Here is a 21,495-nt window from a genome sequence, read left to right as displayed (position 1 = left end):
CTATCTCACTAAATGAGTCTATGGGATATTTGCCTCCCATGATGACCCCAGCTGATCCTGACTGACTCTAGCTAATTATTTTAACAAAATAAGGAATGAGGGTCATTTTCTGCATTCCTCATCTTGAACTGCATTAACATTACCACAGGTGTATCAGTAACAGAGCGCTCATTTTCAGCCCATTGCTTGCCTGTTTTCCCGCAGAAGCTACCCTTCATCTGGCTGAAACCCAGTGGAATGTCATCCATCCAATTAAACTGTCATCATTAAAACGACAGAATGTCTCAAAGAGAGCAAAGTAGATGAGCCCCCGAAAGATAATAAAATTCTTCTCAAGTGTTTCACCTCTAGCTTATATCATGGTCTGTGACATCAATCATCTCCAGATGTCTTTTCCCCTGTTTGACATTCATGAATGTACTGTACCAGGATATCTACACTTACCTATGGATTAACATTTCAGTTTGGACACATTATCAATACATTATAGTTGGGAAGTACTAACAATTTAAAAAAGTTTTTTAACCAACGTAATAAAATGAATAATATTTTAAAAGCATCTCACCTGATCTTCGTCCAGCAGTATTAGTCCAACAATTACAATGTTGATATCACCTCCAATGGTCCCATCTTTAAATAGTGTAGACACCTTTGTGGACAAAAGCAACATTGCATTGTCCTTGCAAATTTGTACATATACCGTTGTTTCATACAAGTACAAATTTAGCCTTTTATTAAGGTATCTAAACTCATTTTGACCTATTGAGGTGATCTATCAGCAGCCTCTCTTTGGGGAAAATTAGAAACTTGTGGCTTGGATGTTTCTCCAAACTTCTTCAAAGCCTTGTCTCTATCCAGGCATACCACATGTACTTAAGGGAATACCTAATCCCACATATCTCACTGGCTTTTGAAATAGGATAAGGATAAAGTCTCTGGCATGGTTTAAGGTGCTCAGGTATCATAAATACAAATACATCATCCCTGATACAAGCTCTTTCCGTCTATCTATTTTGTCTGAGTTGTCAGTGACACCAACACAAGCGACATTCTGATTGAGCTCAGGTGTCTGTATTTTGTATAAGACTCTCACAAATTGGATGGTTTTGTTTAAAACACGTAATTCTATCCTATTTTCATTTGTGCTTTACATTTTTTACCATGTTTACCCTAAAAAAGACTCACTTTTAGTTTTATCAATCATTAACTAGTCCAATTGGTCAAAAGATATGCCACAACCAAGTGAAAACACATGCTATGACCTCAGGTGACATTATGCTCTGTGCTTTAAGAGCATGGCAAATTGGGCAGCACAATATAGTGGGAATGTATAGAATGGATGGATAAACAGATCGACAGACACAGTTGCTTTCTTTCAAAGCAACATGCATTCAAGATATACATTTTCCGTTTTTATCAGAAAAATGGTCCCTAGCTGTCACTGGGGTGGTACCCTTCCAAAAAGTAGACCTCTGCACCTAAAGAGTTCATATAAGTTCCCAAGATGTACAAATTGGTAGTAAACATATACATATCTGTTCCTAAATAGTACATCTTAGGACAGCTTTTTTGACAGTGTACGTGTGTATGTGTGCTTTTAACACCATGCTCTACCTGCTAAGCTTTAGGAACACTAAAGAGGAATCCAGATGAATAGATAGAATAATAAATGTATGACTTGCCATGTTTAGAACAGTAAGGACATATATGGTTATGTTCTCGTGCCCGTGATTTTCCATCATCTTACGGTCGACAACCACCAACGTCTCCACGTTCAGCCTCTGGTACGGCTGAGGTTTGAGTATGATGGCTCGTTTCCCTCTAGGCATGAATTTGTATTCGTCCGGAAAGATATAGATATCTTCCTCAGGTGGTTTAGGCATATCTGTAACACAGTACCAAGACAACATCAAAAGTCACACACTCATTGGTGCCTTTCCAATGATAAATCTTTATTAGATCAGGAATATGCTGAATCTGTGTTTGGAAAATCAGGCCCATATGAAACGCTAATATACGCCACGTGTGTCAAACTGTATTAGCTCATAAGATTTGGTTAGTGAATTGTTACTCATGGTTCAAATGCAGTGTGAGGATACATTGATGTTTGGGGCTGGTGAGAATAATTCATCCCTGACCAAACACAATACAGGTGTCTGATGATGTCATGGTGTCAGAATTGAAAACATGTTAGACATGACCCTTGAAAAGCTGTGACTTCATTGCATATGACCGCTTTCCGCCACCTCATGACTAACCCATTTAATTTAAACCAGCATGGTTAATATGCCAACTCTTAAGGTATATTTGGATAGAGAGACCATCCTTACATACATTTCTTCCGTCTTCCACAGTAGTGCCGTCTCTGTTGTGTCCTGTAGTGGTTGCCACTATGTGGTTTATGCTGATACTCCTCTGGATCTGTCTGTTTATATGAGGTCATCTCATCTCCCCACATGTAAGGGAATCCCGAATGCCTTCTGCTGGCAGACTTTGGCTCGGAAGTCCTCCTTACTCTTCTGATGTTTGTCTGTGTGTCCGTCTGTGTGGATCTCTTGTACAGAATGTGGAGATGGTGATCAGATGGTGCTGAAAAGTTCTCCAGAAGTGCCTGATGTGGGTGCAGTGGCTTCAGGAAGTAATCAGCCTCTTGAGTTCTGATCAAACCTGACTAGAGGAAAAACACACACCAGTCAATGCCTCGCCATCTGATAAATACATTCTTTCGTTGTGCCACAAAATTATAACATAATGGTTCTGTGCTGTGCAACATTAAACAGACGATTACTTAATGTTCTCAAGACACCAACAGATGCCAGATTATCAGATCACTGGGCCAGTCTGAACGAAATCCATTTGGATTAAAAGCTATACTGCTGACCAAACCCTGTTGAAAAGACCTAGAGGAATTTCCATCAGCAAGATCCAACCAGTAAAAGTTCAATGGACATCCAGCTGAAACTGGGTCATGCTGGTTGTGTTTCAGGTAGTTATAGCTGGTTGTCCAAAACCCGATTTATAGTCGTGCGTAAGCTCTACATCGTAGCTACGCCGTAGGTTATCCGTAGCCTGTGCGTAGCCTGACGTGCACCGCACCAAAATTTTAACAGCGCTTCAGTTCTACGCAGACCGTAAGCACTGTGATTGGTCCACCAGAACCCCTCCCGTCAGGTAAAAAAACTGCGTCATAGGTATTTCCGTTTGCGACGGTGAAAACAAAGATGGGCCAAGTTGAGGAGTGATTTAACTCAAACTGCAACAAAAGTTGCTGTTTATTTATTACCATTACACAACAATTTGCTGTTTCTTCTTCGTTTGTGGGTTAACTTGCCAAGCTGCTTTTTCATTGACGGTCACCCTGCTACTGTGGCTACACGAGTAGATACAAGGCGTTTGTTTGCACGACGACGCAAAAGTGTAAATGAAAACCGACGTGGAACCTACGCCGTTGCGGCTACGCCCCAGGACCTACGCACAACTATAACGAGCCCTTAATGGGGACAACAGCAGCTGGTACTACCAATTTTTTAACATCACCGTCTGATCCCATTATTGTTAACAAGACAGCCTTTTAGATGCCATACTTGGATGTAAAACAGACTCTAAACTTAGTTGGTGACATAAACACCTCAATTACACGTCTTTGGAGAGTCTGGTTATCAAAAACATACTTCAGGACTCTTCAAACCCTCATTCAAATGTCATGTCAGGTCAGAATGGGAATTCGCTTTAAAACTCATTTTGTGCACCCATTTCACCACAGACTGAAAATGATCCTTAATTGGGCCTCGAAGGACTAGCTCCTCTCCAAACAAACAGACGAGAACCCTGCTGAGAACCTGTTTGAACCCAATGTGCATTTGATTATTTTTCGTCACTGCCAACAACACTTAAGTTCATTGCAAGGCAATCATGCAGACAATAGCCTGTAAAACATATGTTGAGCTCTGGGAATGGAAGACAGAGGCAAAGCAGGTTGGATTGAAGTTTTTTGCTTAAGCTTTTGGGATAAGGGTGGACACATTCAGAGCTTTTATGCTCTATTGAAAAATGCAGGATTCGGTCAAGGACCAAATGTCTTTCATTTGCGTGATGCCCAGTGTCCATTTTGCAAGCATGTGTGCACGTGTTTATGTACACATGCCTGTTCACAATCATCCATGTATGAGTATGGGCGGAAACACATGAGGGCTTACATCAGACTTTGAATGCTGCATGTTTCTGAACACTGGAAGGATGTTGATCTACTGTAATAAATGTCACAGATTAATATCCCATAATTCTTTTTCACTTTTGAGATGCCTACACAGTTGACCGGAAATCTTCTCATGAAGGTCGCCTTCATTTAATGGTTAAGTACAGAATGAGCAAAGCCATACAGATCTAGCCAGACTAAACAACGCAGATCATAGTGCGCATGGGGATACAAAACTCATCATGTAATTAACGCCCGTATGTGAGGAAACTGCTGACAGATTTCAACAAGTGCCTTTTCAAACAAACACTTGCGTGATTGTCAACAGATGAATAAACACGCGAAAGGGCCCAAGACGTACATTGACAATTAGATGTTTCGATTAGCAAACCACTCGTCCTTTTGCAGTGAAACTAAAGATGAGAAAAACAACAGATCCAGAAGACACAATGGATTCATTAATTGTACATGGACACGTGTGTGGATAAATGTCAAAATCTGATCACGGCTGTAAAATTTATGACCCTGGATAAGAACTGCTGTCAGTCCTAGTAGATGATCCATGTAGACTGTATTTTAATAGTGCAGCAAAGCACCAGGAATAAAATGCATGTGAATGCCTAAAATAACCACTGAAATAAAAAAAAAAAAACAAAAAAAAAAAACATGTTAACTGTCTGTGTTAGTTAGGTGAAATGATATCATTAACAGGTTTAAGCAGATACATGCAGATGCTTTCAGAGCAGTGATTCAAAACCACCCATCAGAGAAAAAAATAAACTCGAAAACGTAGACGAAAGGTCATACTGTCAGGTCTTTGATCCTTTATTAGACCTGAGATCTTCAAAGAACAAAATTACCTAGTTGTTTTTGGTGTCAAAGCAGAAACCCCATGAGATACGCTCCACTCATGTCACCAGATAAGTACGTTTGGTCAACAGAAGTGACCTCTTCCAGTGCAACTTTAAAAATAAAGTTCACTACTGCGGTCCTGCTGCCTTTAGTGAGACTCATGTTACAAGACTGATTCCCTAGTCAATTTGCTTTTTAGCTGTTTATGCACCTTGCCGTATGTCTTCCTACAATCCACAACTCCACAATTCCACTGAAGTTTAGTCAGTAAACCCCACTGGAGTGTAATCATGGCTTCTAGTTAGTTGGGGAAGACAGTACAGATTGTCAAAAGCATAATTCAGACAGACAGTTATAGACCTAACTTTGACCTGTTTTCGTGTTTTCTACTCGATTAAATCCACATGGTCTTTTTCAAATATTATGCACCATACTTGGTTTTTATCCTCTAGTTATTCAGCCCTATAGACCTTTTGCGTGTTTGCAAACAGAGATGAAGTTTTTTGGGGGGGGGAGCACAACTGGTGGCAGAAAGTGAATGCTTCTCAATAGCTGTATGAAGTGTTTTAGCATTAAACTGTGATTTTTAAGGATCCGGTGTTCTGTAGAAGCCTGTTTCCCCTATATTTCTCTTAAGTGTAATGTTTCTTAAAACGTTTTCACCAAGTTACGTTTATTTTTTAAATAAATTAAAAGTTTTAATGGCTTGGCTACTGATATGCTTGCATGTATGTAATGTATATGTATTGTTCTTTATTGGTAAATCAATAATTTTTACAGTATGAATCGCTGAAGTACTTATAAGAGCAATACTTTCATGTATTCTGTATAATATCATTTATTAAACATTTAATCATTTCCTGTTTTCAATTTCTTCCTTATATTTTTATCCTACGTGTGTGATCTAAAACTATTATGTTTACATACAAATTAATTTGTATAGGCCTGTTTATATATTATTAACACTTTACATCGTGTGCTATGTTTATATATTTATTAGTAAACATCATAATTTAGAACAAACAGGAAGAAACATAGGCTAAGATATATGGTAAAAAGAAGTAATAGAAAACGAAAAAAAATACGAAAACTTTAATAAATGGTAATATTATTGATATTATGAACTAATTCAAATCTTTAATCTTTCTAAATAAATTATAAACGTAACGTGATGAAAACGCTATAAGAAACACATAGAGGGATCAGACTTCGACAGAACACCGGATATCTTCTCTAATTATTTTCTATTCAAATAATTAAAAGATTTTCAGATGATTTCATCACTCCAGTCTGTCCGGTTCAGGGCTTTTATTGCAACCATAAACACCTACGTTTATCTTCAAATTGTGTCTTCGACGACGGTATACTATAAAAATGAAGGTCTTCTATTTTGGCATTCCTATTCTGACACTCAACAGCACAACAAAACATTTTCTAGTGAGTTATATTGTTCGTTTCACTCGTGTCTCATTCATTTCCACTGTTTTTCTGCCACCACATGCGCGCGTGACGTAACTGTGACGTCGACTCGCAAAAGGTCTATTGACTTCAGACAGTCGAAAAATTTGAAGATGCTTCATGGGTGATGTGTGTCGTGATGAGTGTTTTGATTTCATCTTGGTATTGAGGAGCTGCAGGAAATTGTTGCTGCACTAGAACACATAATGTTAAACTATATTCATAAATACTACTGTTATAAACACAACCAGGTCATTTACAAATCTGCTTTTACATTAACTAATTCACTTTTGCATTTGCTATATAACATAGAAACCTAAAATGGCAACTTCGTTTGTAATGGCAAGCCAATGGGGGAAAGTCACTATAGTATGAAAATTAATTATTAAAACTGCAATCTAGAACCTTATTTGGTTTAAAATAAGCCAAGCAAATTCATAAACAGTCTTCAGAACAGTCTCCATACCTTACCAGGATTGACAATGACAAGTTTGTAATATTTATATTTTAAGTTGAGCGGATGTGTCGAAGTTTGTGGGAAAATGTCATCACTTGTTTTCAATACACATATCTGCAAATAGAATAGGGCATGAAAAACGGCGGAAAATCGTATCAATAGGACGAATAAATGAATCAAAAATTTTGTGACTACAACATGACTTGCTGTGAGATAGAGTAGAAATAGGCCAAGTATGCAAAGTTACCCGCATTTTTGTTTTAAATAGGGGTGGGTGTTCGAGAGGAAAAGGTTACAGATTGCAGCTTTGTTAATAAATTCTGAATCATAACCAGCAATGTGATAAAAATAAATGTCTTTATAAATAAGTATTTTGCACAAGGACCCTGCTTGGTGGTTTGAAATGACCCCAGTAATCTCAAAAGTGTTTCATCTACAGCAGAATAAGCTTAACATTGTTGATTTCCTTGTTCATTTATATTTTTAAGTCTCTTAAAGGGCACATATTAAGCAAAATCCACTTTTGGACATAAATGTGTGTTTTTACAGTATGTGAAAAAAACAACCCTATAATAAAAAACACCCTCTCCTTCCTTTTTAATCCCCATTAAGCAAGAGCAGTCACATGAGACATGCTGTCTTGATTTTCTTGTTAATGTGATGTCACACTAACAAAACCCCACCCACAGACACTGACTGACTGGTTAATTTTATCCAAAGCTTTTCCAAATGTGTCTGTTAACACCTTGTAGTACTAATACAGCTAAAGATACTATTATCTCAGATGTTTTCAAAAGAATCTACCTATTTTTAACCATAAGTGCTCACTGTCTGTTGGTAAGGGAGTAAGGAGCTGTAGCTCATTTGCATTTTAAGGTAAAAAAGAAAAGAGCGCTTTTTTGCTCCCATCTAAATAGGCATTTTGAACATGCATAATAAATGATCTGTGGGATATTTTGAGCTAAAACTGCACAGAAACATTCTAGGCACAAATGAGACATATATTACATCGTGCAAAAATGGGCATAACATCAGAAATAATCTGAAAGTTTACACATCAATGCAATGCAACACAGAAACATTTTTTCCATCCCCTAAAACTGACCTGCTGTACTAAACACCATGACACATTCCAGTGCAGAAATGAATTTTACTATTGTAAAAAGAGTTTGAATGATTGTGCTTTGAACTAGTGGGTGATGTAATGGATAAACAACAGTCTAATTTATGTAAAAATCAAATCTAGTCTCATGGAATGGGGGAATCCCAAGGGGAACCACTCAAATTTTAAATGACGCACAATTCACGCACATGGCATTTAAAACCTCGAGCACACAGTTTAGCACAAGTACATAGCGCAAATCCATGTTGTCAAGTGGGAGTGGCACTGTTACCACATTCTTGCATAACACGCAAGAATCATTGCCATCAAATCTGTGCTTCCTTCTTCCAGGTCCATGACAACCTTAACTAAAAACAAATGTCTAGGCTGCCTCCTTAAATACCTCTCATGAAATTACACACTGAGAACTACAAGGTGCAAATAGCAGTCATAAAGTGTCAGAAGACGCTACCTGGGAGAGAAATAACAGCTGCGCTCCCGCAGTCAGGGAAACGGGCAGATCCGGACATGACCTAAGAGTCCTAATCAAAGGAGCTGAGCGGATATCTGAAGCCTGTGAAAGATGCACCTGATGCGCCTACTATTTCCATCAGAGAGAAGATTGTACTTGTCTGGATGCATTTAGAAGTCGAAATCGGTCTAGATAGTTTATGTGCCAGCTGGAGATACTTGAGAAGGTGTCAATGTTTCATTTTTAAATCCCGTTACATCATCTCGTTGACTACTGTAACTGTTGCTTTTCTTGAAATGGGACATTATGAATTGTACAACATATGGAGTCTTAAAGGAAGAGTTCAATAAATGCATATAAACAATTTACAAATTTGCCATTACTGACTCTCATGTTGTTCTAAACCTAACATTTTGGAATACTCTTTTATCACAAAATAATCATAACCATAAACTTGAATGTTTTTGAAAAGTCAGCTTATCGAAAAGATATGAATGTGAAAGATATAAAAGTCAATATTACTCAATATTCTGAAGCCATAATACAGGTTTGTGAGGAACAGACTGAAATGTAAACAATTATTTACTCACTAGCTGTGTTTCCATTAACCTTCAAATTGCGCGAATTGACATTGCGAATTACAAATACTGCCAATGGAAAACAGTCAATTCCGCAAAACTCCCATATATTACAAAAAAGTGTTTATGCTCGCATGAGGTGGTTTTTCAGGCAATGGTTTCACAAAATTGCAATGGAAACAGTTTATTCGCATTTTCAGGTCAACTGATTCATGTAAATCAGATAATCATTATTTGAAAATGGTGCGGTATGAACTAAAAACCTCCCAGAAGCACCTCAATACAAATTTGTCTCAAGTATAAGAGACTTTCCTTTACTCCTGTACTATTACCTCCGGGAAACACCTCATACATTGTTGCTCCCAAGTAAATAACCTACACGTTCTTGGCATTAATGTTTAGATAACACTCCACGTCTCCTTCGATTTAAATAACGGCTTAAAGGCACACCATGGAACTTTTTGTCCACTAGGGGGTGTTAGACATGTATTTTTCACGTCTAGCGCCCCTAGAGGCCACAAGCGCTGCAGCACTGTCGAAAAGGAAAAGAAGACAACTCTTTAGATCACAAGTGTGCCTTCCAGCATTTCATGTGTCATATAATATAATTTCATGGGTTTTATTTTCATCAAACGCCAAAACAATTGCGTAGCTCACGTTTACAAGCCAGTTGTAACGGTGGTCGCTTGGTTAAAGTTTATTTTAAAAAAAAATGTTGCCTTAAAGGGGAATCAAACCTGGATCGCCTGTGTCATAGGTCCATGACGCCACCACGGAGCCACAAAGTCACATGATATAAGTCTCTCTCTAAACTCTCCAAGTAGCTTCCAGTAAAATTCACGTGAAAAAAAAGAGTGTTCAGGCGCCAGACAGGACTTATATATGCAAGCAATATAACATTACTTACTAGTCCAAAAGCATGAGGGTCAAGTCAGCATTGGTTAGAAACCCCTCCTCCTTCTTTAGTTCACGCCAGCGAGCAAACGCTGGCCCAATATAATTGATCCTCGTCCTTCTTTTTATTCTGTCACTCTCCCCTTTTCTCTTTCTGGTCTCCTTCAACAAAACCTTGAGTTGCTGCTTCGGCCATGACAAAAACATCAGGAATAGTTGCGCTCTCATGTCCGAATTTGAGGAAGTGGAGAAAGTGACGTATGCCATAAAGCAGATTTTTTTTGTTTTGTGCTCTGGTTACTTCCCGAAACCTCTAGAAGTAACGAGTAAAAAGTACGAGTAAAAGTACGAGTAAAAGCGATACAAACCCCTTCAGGCTATGGTATACATGTCATTCAACCTATTTTAAGTCGATGTACCATCACAAGGGTCTTGAAAATATATTATGAAGGTTGAAAAACTACAAAGTGTCACTTTAAAATAACCAACATCTGTCGATGTGATGTTTGGAATGACTAATCAGGAGAAGAATAACATAGATTAGTGGAAACACATTTCACATAAGTTGTCTCTTTAGTAAGAGTTAGGGCCAGATTTACTAATAGCTTAGGCCAGCACAAACCATCATTTTGGCGTTAAATAATGACTGTCAGGATTTACTAAAGACGAGCAGTGGATGATTAGCTCTGAAAATTTAATTTAAAAGTTATTTACATGACTGACCTTACTGCATATGCATTTCTAGGAGTTTCCCTTTATAGAAGCAAAATTTATGAGAGATTATTTAAATGATTTATGCAAGACGATTTATTAATGGCTGCCCATGACTGGTTTTTGCGCCATTATTTAACAGCGAATAAAGCATGCCTTAAATCACATGGCACTTGAAATTGCTGAAATTGTAGCTGATAGAAGAGGCATCAGAGAGCGCGTTGTCCAAGGCAGAGGACTTTTTAACATGTAACAGTTTATTTGGAATGGCAGAGGAAGATATTATTCAAAAATATTGTTTGCCAAGCTATTTTTGATTTTCTGTAGCAAATAAAAGAAGAGTCACTGGGAGAAGTCAAACAATACCAGGTGATTCAAAACTTATTGTTAACCTTCACTTTTCAGTGTCTTATGGCTTTGTTAGCTGGGATGTCCGTGGTGCCGAACTCAAGGAAATTAAGCTTTAGTAGATCAAGCACAACTCATCAGCTTGGCTTATTTGCGACCCTGAACTCTTAGTAGATTGCTTTGGGAGTACTTTGACTCGGCACAGTAAAACTCTACCTCCCTCTTTTTCAGGCGAGACAAAGTACTCCCAAAAGTGCTATACCGCCACGTTTTATTTGATATTTGATCCTATAACTACTCGTTTTAAATAGGGAAAACGTTGATTTGTTTGGTAATTTCTAACTTCATCTCTGTTTGGTACCATTGAATGAATGGGGCTAAGCTAAGTGCTATCAAAGTGTCGACGCGCGCCACAGCGCTTCAGTGCACGCACTAAGATGATAGAGGTATGTGTCGACTCTTCTTAGTTAAGGTAATAACATAGTTTAATATGACAAAACGATGGAGTATCGCTTTAACAGGTGGTCACTTTGAATTTTCATTGCATGGCAATCAACTTAATGAAGTTTCTTCAATATTTCTCATATGTGTCCCACAGAAACAAAACATGCAGGGAGTAGGGGTGGAACGGTACATGTATTCGTTTCGAACCGAATCGGTATGGGGGTCACGGTTCGGTGCATGAATTTAAACGGAGAATACACGGTATGAAAATAAAAAAACTTGCGTGCAAAATAATTAATGTAATGCGGAACTACTGTTAGATCCGCGGGTTCTTTAGGGACAGCTAATCTGTAGCCCCGCTTTAGCTCTGAAGCTCTGATTGGCGCGATGCAGTCGAGCTCCGCCTATGTAAGCGCTCTATCAGAGCCCGTCTACATTCTCTGGCACTCTGCAGTTTTTTGTCAGATTGACGGTGAGTGAGTGAGATAGCAGCGACAGCGAGTATGGCAAATGGTGGTGAGGATCTGCCGGCCTCTTTAAGATCGCAAGTTTGGCAAAACTTCAGTTTTCCAGTCAGTTACAGTAGTACAGGCGAGAGAGTGGTGGAAAAGACGAGGACTGTGTGTCGGCATTTTCAGCAGTTGTTGGGTATGTGAGTGGAAATACATCTAATCAGGGCTCTAAAGTCTCACGCATTCACCATGAAACACACGCATTTCAGTCAGTTCACACGCTCACACCTTGTATTTCTCACGCTGAGAAGTAGGAGATACATTGCCTGCTAATATACAATTAATGGACGAAGCGCATGCATATGCAGGGCAGTTCTGTCGAGTTCAGCTGCTTTAAGTTTTTTAAGTGTGCTCAACTTTACGCAGCGTCAGAGTACCGTGAGAAATCTTGCGGAGGAGGCTGATTTCAAATCGCTCTCGCGTTACTCTTACGTCATCCACTTGTTTCTTGCAGCGCCTCATGAAGTCGTACACACCTGTTAATGCATCCTACAAGCCTACATTTTTTTGTTCTTTAGTACATTTAATATGAAATAAATGTGCTTAAATGTAATTTAAAAATGTATTTAGGCAATTTGTAATATATTTGAAACCCATCTTTGTATGAAAGATTAGTACAAGTTTATACATTTTTGTTGTACAAGATAGTATGTTAAATGCCTTTCAATTCATATTCATGACATCTCAAAATAACACCTATAAGGACACCTATGTTTTTAAGATTATCTTAAGTACTAAATATTTAGCTTTTCCCTCCTTTGTACTGAAAATGAACCGAACCGTGACGTCTGAACCGAGGTAAGAACCGAACCGGGACTTCTGTGTACCGTTCCACCCCTAGCAGGGAGGTTTTCAAGATGATTGTTATTGCTATTCTCACTTATGGAGGTTGCTTTGGACAAAAGCATTTGCCAAATGCCCAAATGTATTGTAAATGTAAATTAATATAAAGTTAATGACAGAATTTTCAGAATTGGTTGAACCATCCCTTCAAACCTTTTGGATTTTACAAACAATTGCTATATATACATTAAGTAAAAATCAACTGGAACGCCACAGAAACAGTTTCTCCAGAAGGACCACATTTATTCCTGTGGATTGACAATAACCTCCTGCCAACAATTAGTCATCCATTGGCGCCTCTTTGAGCTTTGTTTTCACAGGTCAATTCACGCCACGGTCTATTTCTGTTCTTCATAAATAAATATGTTACTTTTACATTCTGTCAATCTATCAGGCTTAACACACAGCCTGTAGAGTGAAGCACAAAATAAATAATTGTGAAAAAATAATGTATGTATTTTGGACAAGACTGAGGAGCTGCTGGGGGCAATGTGGCTTTGTTTTCAAAGCCTAGGTGCATATGATAAATGTTAAACCGTAAGTGTTATGGGAAATTCCATGGAAGAGGAACCTATGTGCTAAACTGACCTTAACAATAGTCTTCATGCAGGCAACTGTATCCTAACTCTCCATGAAAATTCCGGTTCACATTAGTGCAACATATGTTATGCATGTAATCTGAATTGCATATTTTTGGGTATTTCCTCCCTTTACCCTTTTGAGAACATGAAACAGCATTCACAACCTATTTAAATCCTGTATTACATTTTTCCAAGTGAAACAGGATGAGGAAAAGTAGGCAAAATTTTATCAATCAAGACTTCATTTCAGCTTTTGAGAATTGGAAAACCAAAACAAAATATTCTAGGCATTAGGGGGCTTAACAAACAATTTATGGCTGACACCATTTACAATGTTAATTGGTGATACATTAGAAAGACTTTCACAGTTTGGCACAGAATGACAGCTGCACACCTGGGTCTGGCATATCCAGTAACCCTCCTAATTGTCATCCCATGTGCACCGCTTAAGTCAACCACTGTACTTTTTAATGTTACACAGAAAACGTCTGTCGCCGCCACAAACTCTCTTTTGTATGAGTACGTCAGCTTGAAATCATTGAGGCTCGTGAACTGTGAATTTGATCGCTCGGTCCTTGCGCTTTTGAACTTATATTTGGGAATTTTGATCATCATCAAAGTCCTGCCCTGCCAACCTCCAATGGTGATCTGCCAAACCAGTCCCGCCATTCAAAGTGCTTTAACACAAAGTCTTTACTGGACAAGGCATTTGGCCGTGGTAGAGTCACACTGAACTGATGACTCTTAACTGTGGTGGACTTACAGTAATCACATCCAGCTTGGGACGTTGTGATAGTCTATAGTATTACAAGATAACACTGCCAAGACGGTTTCCAACCAGTTATAGATCCGGTACATTTACAATGACAGGAAAGTTTGACTTGTTTCATTTTAAAGGCTGGTGAGGTTAAACGGGTGTCATTTGGAAATGAATTGCCACAGGATTACGTCAAGTGTAAATGCATATGGATTCAGTACAAAACAACTTGTATTTCTTTCAGTGTTCATAAAACCTCCTAAACCTCTCAATATTACACCAAAGAGCCACAAAATTACCTTGATCGAAAGAAACACCCCCATGCTTATTTAAAGTGCAAGAATTTCAACATTTCCTCAAACCCATATGATTGCTTTGGTCGTTTGTCCATTTCACCAAATACAACCAATAGATGCTTTTACTAAATTAGCGCCTCTACTGGCAGCAGGTGAAACTTAATATATTACGTCGCATTCACACGGGGCGTAAGCGTTAACGCTTAACGGAAGGCTTGTCTGAAGCGTGGCCAACAGCCAATCACTGTGGCAGCAACCCAAGCTCCGGTCTTCCATAAACGTAATTGGCTGGCTCTGCCTGGGCTATTTGCATAAGGCGATATGATTGGCTGACGCATGCGTTGCCGCTTGAAAAGTTGAGAAATGTTCAACTTCTGCCGCGAGCAACAGCACTGACGCGGCGCCGACGGATCCACAATTCAGTTCGCCAACGCTTGACGTCACCCATTAAAAGTGAATGGGAAGCGTCAACGCTTACGCCCCGTGTGAATGCGGTGTTAGGGTATTCAATTATATTTTCGGGTATAATTTTGCTATGATGACATGTACAGGGATAAGATTTTTAATTTAAACCACCAGGATTAATTGGTTTTTATTACACATTACATTATTCAGGCATTTAGGGCAAATAACATACCCATTTATTTATTTTATGATATAAACACAGCATACAAAACCAGTCACAGCTTTTTAAAAATATACTTAAAATATTCCAAGTGTACCGAGGTCAAACAATCGATTTATTTGAAAAAAGATGCAAAAGTGATGACAATCCGCTGTAAATATCAGATCCGGTGTACACTGATTCAAAAACTGCCGCCAGAAGAAGCGATGATACATCATGTATGATTGTGAAAAAGCATTGGCTCTCGTGTGTCCTGTGACCAATCGCATCATTACGTCAGCTAAGAATGTGAAGCGCTATTGGCTCTTGTGATCGACTACGTCATGCTGGTTTATGTTTGAATGAGATCTGACTGTACGTTCTTCATATAAAGTAATCGGATGGCTTCAGTTAGAATGGTTTGTAATACTCTTATACTGTTTTATGCAATAAATACCTGACTGTACTTTTACTTGCGTGTTGTGTTTTATATGGTTGAGCAGTGGTTGGGTTTAGGGTAAGGGTGAGGTTGGGGTTGGATGCTCCAAAATATCTTTAAAACCATAAATGTTTATGAAATCATTTCTACATTTACAAATTCATAAAATTAAATCTAATGTATAAGGCAAAAACCTTAAAACATAACAACAGGTTGTATTTATAAGCTACTGCCGCTAGAGGACACTAATCCCTTAATATGTCACTTTACGCCGCAATAAGGTGCTTGCACAAACGACTTATAAGGTCGTTATTTTTTGGTGGACAGTATCAACTTTTAACATGCATCTTCCTACATTAATAAGTATGTGAATTTGATATGTCCTCAGGACATATTTTAAGATCCCCAACTGTCTATTGATTAATAAAAAGAGGCTCTGTTCTTTAGCAAACCTCCCCAGACCCAAATTTACGTGGGTTATAGAGTCACTGGTTTAATGGGATTTGTAATCTGTTCTTTTAGATGGTCTCTATTGATGGGACAGGGCACATTATGTCAGACCACTCAGAGGAAAGTCATGAGAACTGCGGCACAGCCACTTTGCTCCTCCCGCGACTACTGGGAGCTGACAGCGAGCCAAAATAACAAAAGCACCCTGGAGGCCTGAGGTTTCTTTCTTTCCACAGCGAACATCAATCCATGTATAAAACAAATAGACGAGACGATGAGTAGAGTAGATTGATGTTTACATAGAACCAGTTTGAATCTCAAAGACCCACATGAGTGATTCAATGCAGCGTTGATGACACGCTTGTTCTGCTACAGTGCATTGAATGTTTAGGGGGCGTGGCTAATATTCTCTCTAAGGACATTAAGTCTGTTTTTATTAGCATGCCAACTTTTTTAACTACAAAACACAAACACATCTCTTCCCTTTGATATTTGGATAGGGAAAATTTAGCAAAACAGTATCTTCACATTATTCCACATATGAGAACAAGGCATGAAACAGCTTTTAAGCAACAACAAAGCCTAAAAAAGCCTTTTTGCAGCTCTTGACCCTCTCTAAAAAATTATTATTTTTTAAAATATTTAAAAATATTTGTTGATTTAACTTAAAGTGGACATATCATTTTACTTCTTCCATGTTTAAGTATTATTGGCTCACCAATGCTTGTATAAACCTAGAAAATGTGTAAAAGATCAACCCAGTAACTTAGTTTTGGTAAACCATTCTCTGTAAACATGTGAAAAAATAAGTAATTGAAATTTGGCTCCTCTTGTGATTTTAGAAGGGGAAAATCCGCCCCTTCATCTGTATTATCCAACCACGGCATGCCATTTAGTGCAGATATCAGCTCATTTGCATTTAACAGGACACATCCAAAAATGGCACATTTTTGCTCATACTTACAAAGTGGCAATTTCGGCATGCTAAAATAAATTATCTATATAATATTTTGAGCTAAAATGTACTCTGGGGACACCAAAGTTTTATTTGACATCTTAAAAAAGTCTTGTCAAATATCCCCTTTAAAAAATAAGCTACCTGGTTGCCTTAAAATGTTAGGTTAATTTAACTTAAAAATACTAGTTAACTCAAAAAGGTTGTGATAAAACTTTTTTTTTTTAAGGCAACCAGGTAACTTACTTTTTTACTGCATGCAACTATCAATCAGCAGCTCTCAACACAATGAAACCAAATAACCCATCAGTCTACTCACCATCCCTGCACATGTCGACAGGGCCACGGATGAGTTGACCTTTGATCTCAGCACCCCATGGTAAAAGCAGAGGTCATCTGTAAGGAAAGGCTGCAGGCTCTTGGTGCCTTTTCTGCCCATGGTTTGTACAGTAAAGCTGGGTGCCATCAGGTCAGCCGACGGCTCCAGTTCCAGGTGGAAGTCTTGGCCTAACCCGTGAAGCCTGAAGTGAACGGTGCTATCCACTGAGCGTTTCCTGCGGTGGTGGTGAGCCACAGCATGCGAGATGTACCGTCCATCATGGTCCACCTCATACGGGGACACGATCTCATATTCTGCACAACAGATGAAGTAAGATCAGCATTATTTCTCCTCGGATATCATGATGTGAATTTTGTGCGATACAGTATGGGAATCTTATTTCCCCTCAACATGTCTGCCCTATTTGATTCTTAAATATGTCACATTGCAGACATTAATATGAGTTAATATCGAGTCATTTTAGGGCTGATAAATGTCGGTTTCTTCATCTCCATGTCTGAGTGGGATTTCTATTGCCTATTAAGTGCAGCTATTAAAGGAGGTGGGCTGAGAACATTTGAATGGATCATTTATCTTTTCAAGATTCACATTGGGGGGGAAAGACAATGGCATATCTTGCAAACACGCTATTGCTATTGTATGAAATAATTAATGACATCCATACAAAAACAAGCTGATGTGATTTATAAGAAGGACGCGTCAGCATGCTGCTCACGAGGCACCGGCTGAAGGTCAGAAGAGGTGTTGCGTGAGTTTGACCTCGAAATACACTCGCTATCCTCTCATCCTCGTGGTGGTCTAATGGCTGAGGTTATAAATGCTTTTACAGACATGACCAGACAAATTTATGATCTCTGACCGTGGGGTGAGATACTCCTGAGACACACACACACTTAACACTCTGCTGTGACATGGAAGCAAATACTCTCTCTCTCTTTCTCTCTCTCTCTCTCTCTCTCTTTATACACACACACGCACACACATTATTATATGAAGCTACTCGAGCCTCTAAGCCTGTGCCAAACAGTGCAGAGACTCTTCATGAGATAAAGGCAGTAAATGCACACAGTGACTGTGTTTGTAAAGCTTGGCTGATTGATAGAGAGCTTCTTCAAGTGTCTGTCTTTGTTCATTGTTCACTAACTTCCAACACATGCCAATCTTTCTGCTATGCCTTTCTTACTGTGTGTACAGGTATGTGTGTCTGTTTGCAGTAGGCTACTTTGCCAGTTGAGGACACTTTGTTTGGAAAAACAAAGTATGTGAATGTTTGAAAATGGGCTTTAAAATGAGCCAACATTTAGCTGATTCAGCAAAAGATCATATCATCATCCCAAAATAAAACAATTCTTTACTTTTTAAGGTGCATTTACTTTAAAGCTGAAATTAATGATATCTAGCGCCCCCTGACGGTCAGAGCTCAAACAAGACCGCACTGTAATAATACCACTTACTGTACAAATTCACATTTTGGGACAATACAATTTCTAGAAACATCACATATAACTTTTCAAATTTTGAATGCATTATGTAAAAAAACAACACATATTTCAGCAAGATCAAAGCTGTGACTGTTAACAAATAAAACATACTGTAATGCTCTCACCTGTACTGTGAGGTAACCGCAATGACTCCAGAAGAGATTTCGGCTTTTGCTTTACATCAGGACCACGATGAAGAGTTGCAGATGCAAAGTGAATACACTACACAGAGAAACATTGCTCAGTGAACATGCATGATGAAGTGCGCTGCAATGAAAAACCATTATGTATTCTCACGATCGCTCACCTGGAGACATACAGCTACAACAATGAGATTTAACAGCACAGAACAGATGGATGTTTTGTAATTCCTGCTTTTTTGCAGAACGCGCAGGCAAGCCATCTCTCCTGCAAGCTCTTATCCAAATACAGCCACTGCGCCTATCCAAACGCGCAGCGCGCTCAGGGTAAAACAGTGAAGAAACTTTTCTCTAAGCTGTCACATAGCATCAGTGAAGTCCCTTGGCGACATGGCGAATCTCACTCATGCTAGTGTACCTATTTCCGCTGCATGTTTTACCGGAGCTTTCTCTGCGCCCGACTAATAGAGTTGCATTAAATATAACTGTCATTCTTTATAGCGCAAAGATGTTATGCGTGTCGCAGCCGGCCGGCAGCGGTCGAGCGCTCTGTGCGCTCAGTGCGCTTTGGGGAATGTCTGAAGAGAGCAGGACCCTGTTGAGTTCACGCGCTTCTGAAAGCCAATCACAAGTTACACCTGTGCGCAAAAGCCCCGGAGCCCCTGATGAGAGGAGGGTCTAAACATCAAACCTCTGATTCCCTGCAGTCTGCAATTTCTTTCAGATGAAAGGTTGAATGCGCTTTATGATGTCTATAATGAAGTCACAGCCTAAAGTAAAAGCTCAAATTTAAGTCTCCTAACAATAAATTCAACTTAACTTTTATGACTGCTTTTTAATTTTATGTACATATTTTTAGGTTATACGTTTATTTTATTAACAAGAAATTAACAATTGCTGTTCGGTTCTTCATGGCATGCTGCTCTCATTTTAAAACAAATGCATCAGCCTGAAGTTTAAGCAACTTATGCAAATCAATTCAATTTACTTTTTAAGTTTTAACTTGTGACATAAGTTGACATAACTTATAAAAACAAGTTTAAAATGTTTAAATTATTTTGTTAAGTTTAAGTAACATACAATGTTGATATGATATTCTTTTTAAAAGTGTAAGTATGCAGATGTTCTGTATATATAGAAGGACTACTTGATCTATTTGCCAAAATGTGCATACAGAGGCATAGTGTATTGTATATTTATAGTGTATTACACAATGCAATGTGCTTGACTTCCGACTTTCCATTACCAGAGTGATGAATGAACTGTCAGCAATATATTTACAGTTACTCAGGAGATAATAACTGGGGAACACTTCTATCATCATGCAACATAAGCATGTTATGTCATAACAATGCCGCACACAACATATGAGGCATGAATGTTATTTACTATAATGCTTTATAATAAACAAATATCCATAGGATTTACGATTTAAAGGTTTATTTTCCCACCATGATGATATCATGCAACAATTTTACTGGATGAGGGTTATAAGATCAGATAATGATATTCTTAGCCGACATGAACTGTATAGCAGTATACGCAAGAAACCACACACTTGCACTACACTGCAACAGTTTCAAATGTGTTTACTGATGTTTGAAGACTTTTGTCAAAGTATCAGCCAAAGACCTCTGGAGCATGTGAACATCTCTGCTGTTTAGTCTAAGATACATAAAACAGGAGTGTTGTTTTTGGAAGAACACCATTTGAAAGGACAGTACAAGCCAAACCGATTTCAGTTTTATTGAATTAAGAATATATCAGTGCAAGGAGAGTTACGGGACAAAGTCACAAGGTGGATATTTTGCGAAACTTTCATTAGACTCTCAGAAACAGAATATGTTTTACTCTATAGAGTGTACAATAAGACCTCCCAGATACAGACAGCAAACTTAATACTTGACCTTGACATACAAACATAATGTAATAAAAAATACAGAGATCATATTTGGAAGCAAGTCGTATCTACCAAATGGGCAACATGTGTATGTTACACATAAATATGCATTAAAAGCCAATGTTATTTTATGGTGGATATGAGTGTGACAGAAAAATGTAATTGATTGAAGAAAGGACTTGAACCTGTGGACTAAAGCATTTGGAAAAATATGAAGTGATTCGCATTTCTGAGGATCAGAAACTTTTTTGTTGCTATTTGTTCACAAAAAGTTGCATAACCTTAAAAAAATCAAATAATTGAATAAAACGTACCATGTCCATACCAAGAGTGTATTGCAAATGGATTTAGACGGTTCACCCAGTTGATTAATAAACACCATACTGACAATTTTGGCCTGTTGCCACAAATATTTTATTTGAGAAAAAAAAATATTTTATGTAATTCATATTTTTCAGTCAAAAAGTTTTGTAAAATTTCTGTACATTTTAATGATTTTTTCCCCAATACAAAAAGTCAGGTGGTACAACCAATCATTGGCTATTTGCCAAATACGTTTTAATGCGCTCCCTGGGTGATGCTGTTTATTTGATGGTGGCATTTCAAATTATAATCCTGAAAATAGTTTGAAAGTGTAAAATAACTTTACCACAAGATGCACATTTGAGAACTATACATTCAAAGAG

The 21,495-nt window shown here is 38.3% G+C and overlaps 1 protein-coding gene across 2 annotated transcripts in view; it reads right to left on the bottom strand.

Annotated features, from left to right (window-relative positions):
- The window catches only part of adamts16 (ADAM metallopeptidase with thrombospondin type 1 motif, 16), an 86,577-nt gene extending 66,986 nt beyond the window's left edge, over window positions 1–19,591 (bottom strand). Inside the window, exons 1-6 of one of the 2 annotated variants that reach the window (XM_065246330.2) lie at window positions 19,077–19,591; window positions 18,895–18,991; window positions 17,268–17,581; window positions 2,335–2,671; window positions 1,683–1,885; window positions 566–649 (exon numbers count right to left, since the gene is read on the bottom strand). In XM_065246330.2, the coding sequence (XP_065102402.2) occupies window positions 566–649; window positions 1,683–1,885; window positions 2,335–2,671; window positions 17,268–17,581; window positions 18,895–18,991; window positions 19,077–19,172 (1,131 nt within the window). In that variant the 5' untranslated portion in view covers window positions 19,173–19,591. Of the gene's footprint in view, window positions 1–565; window positions 650–1,682; window positions 1,886–2,334; window positions 2,672–17,267; window positions 17,582–18,894; window positions 18,992–19,076 lie in introns of those variants that run through there. The other variant, XM_065246331.2, reaches the window with a different exon arrangement.
- Between the last annotated feature and the right edge of the window lie 1,904 nt (window positions 19,592–21,495).

Source organism: Paramisgurnus dabryanus, chromosome 13 (genome assembly GCF_030506205.2).
Source record: "Paramisgurnus dabryanus chromosome 13, PD_genome_1.1, whole genome shotgun sequence".
Taxonomy (NCBI): Eukaryota; Metazoa; Chordata; class Actinopteri; order Cypriniformes; family Cobitidae; genus Paramisgurnus; species Paramisgurnus dabryanus.
This window is presented reverse-complemented; position numbering and strand designations above follow the sequence as displayed.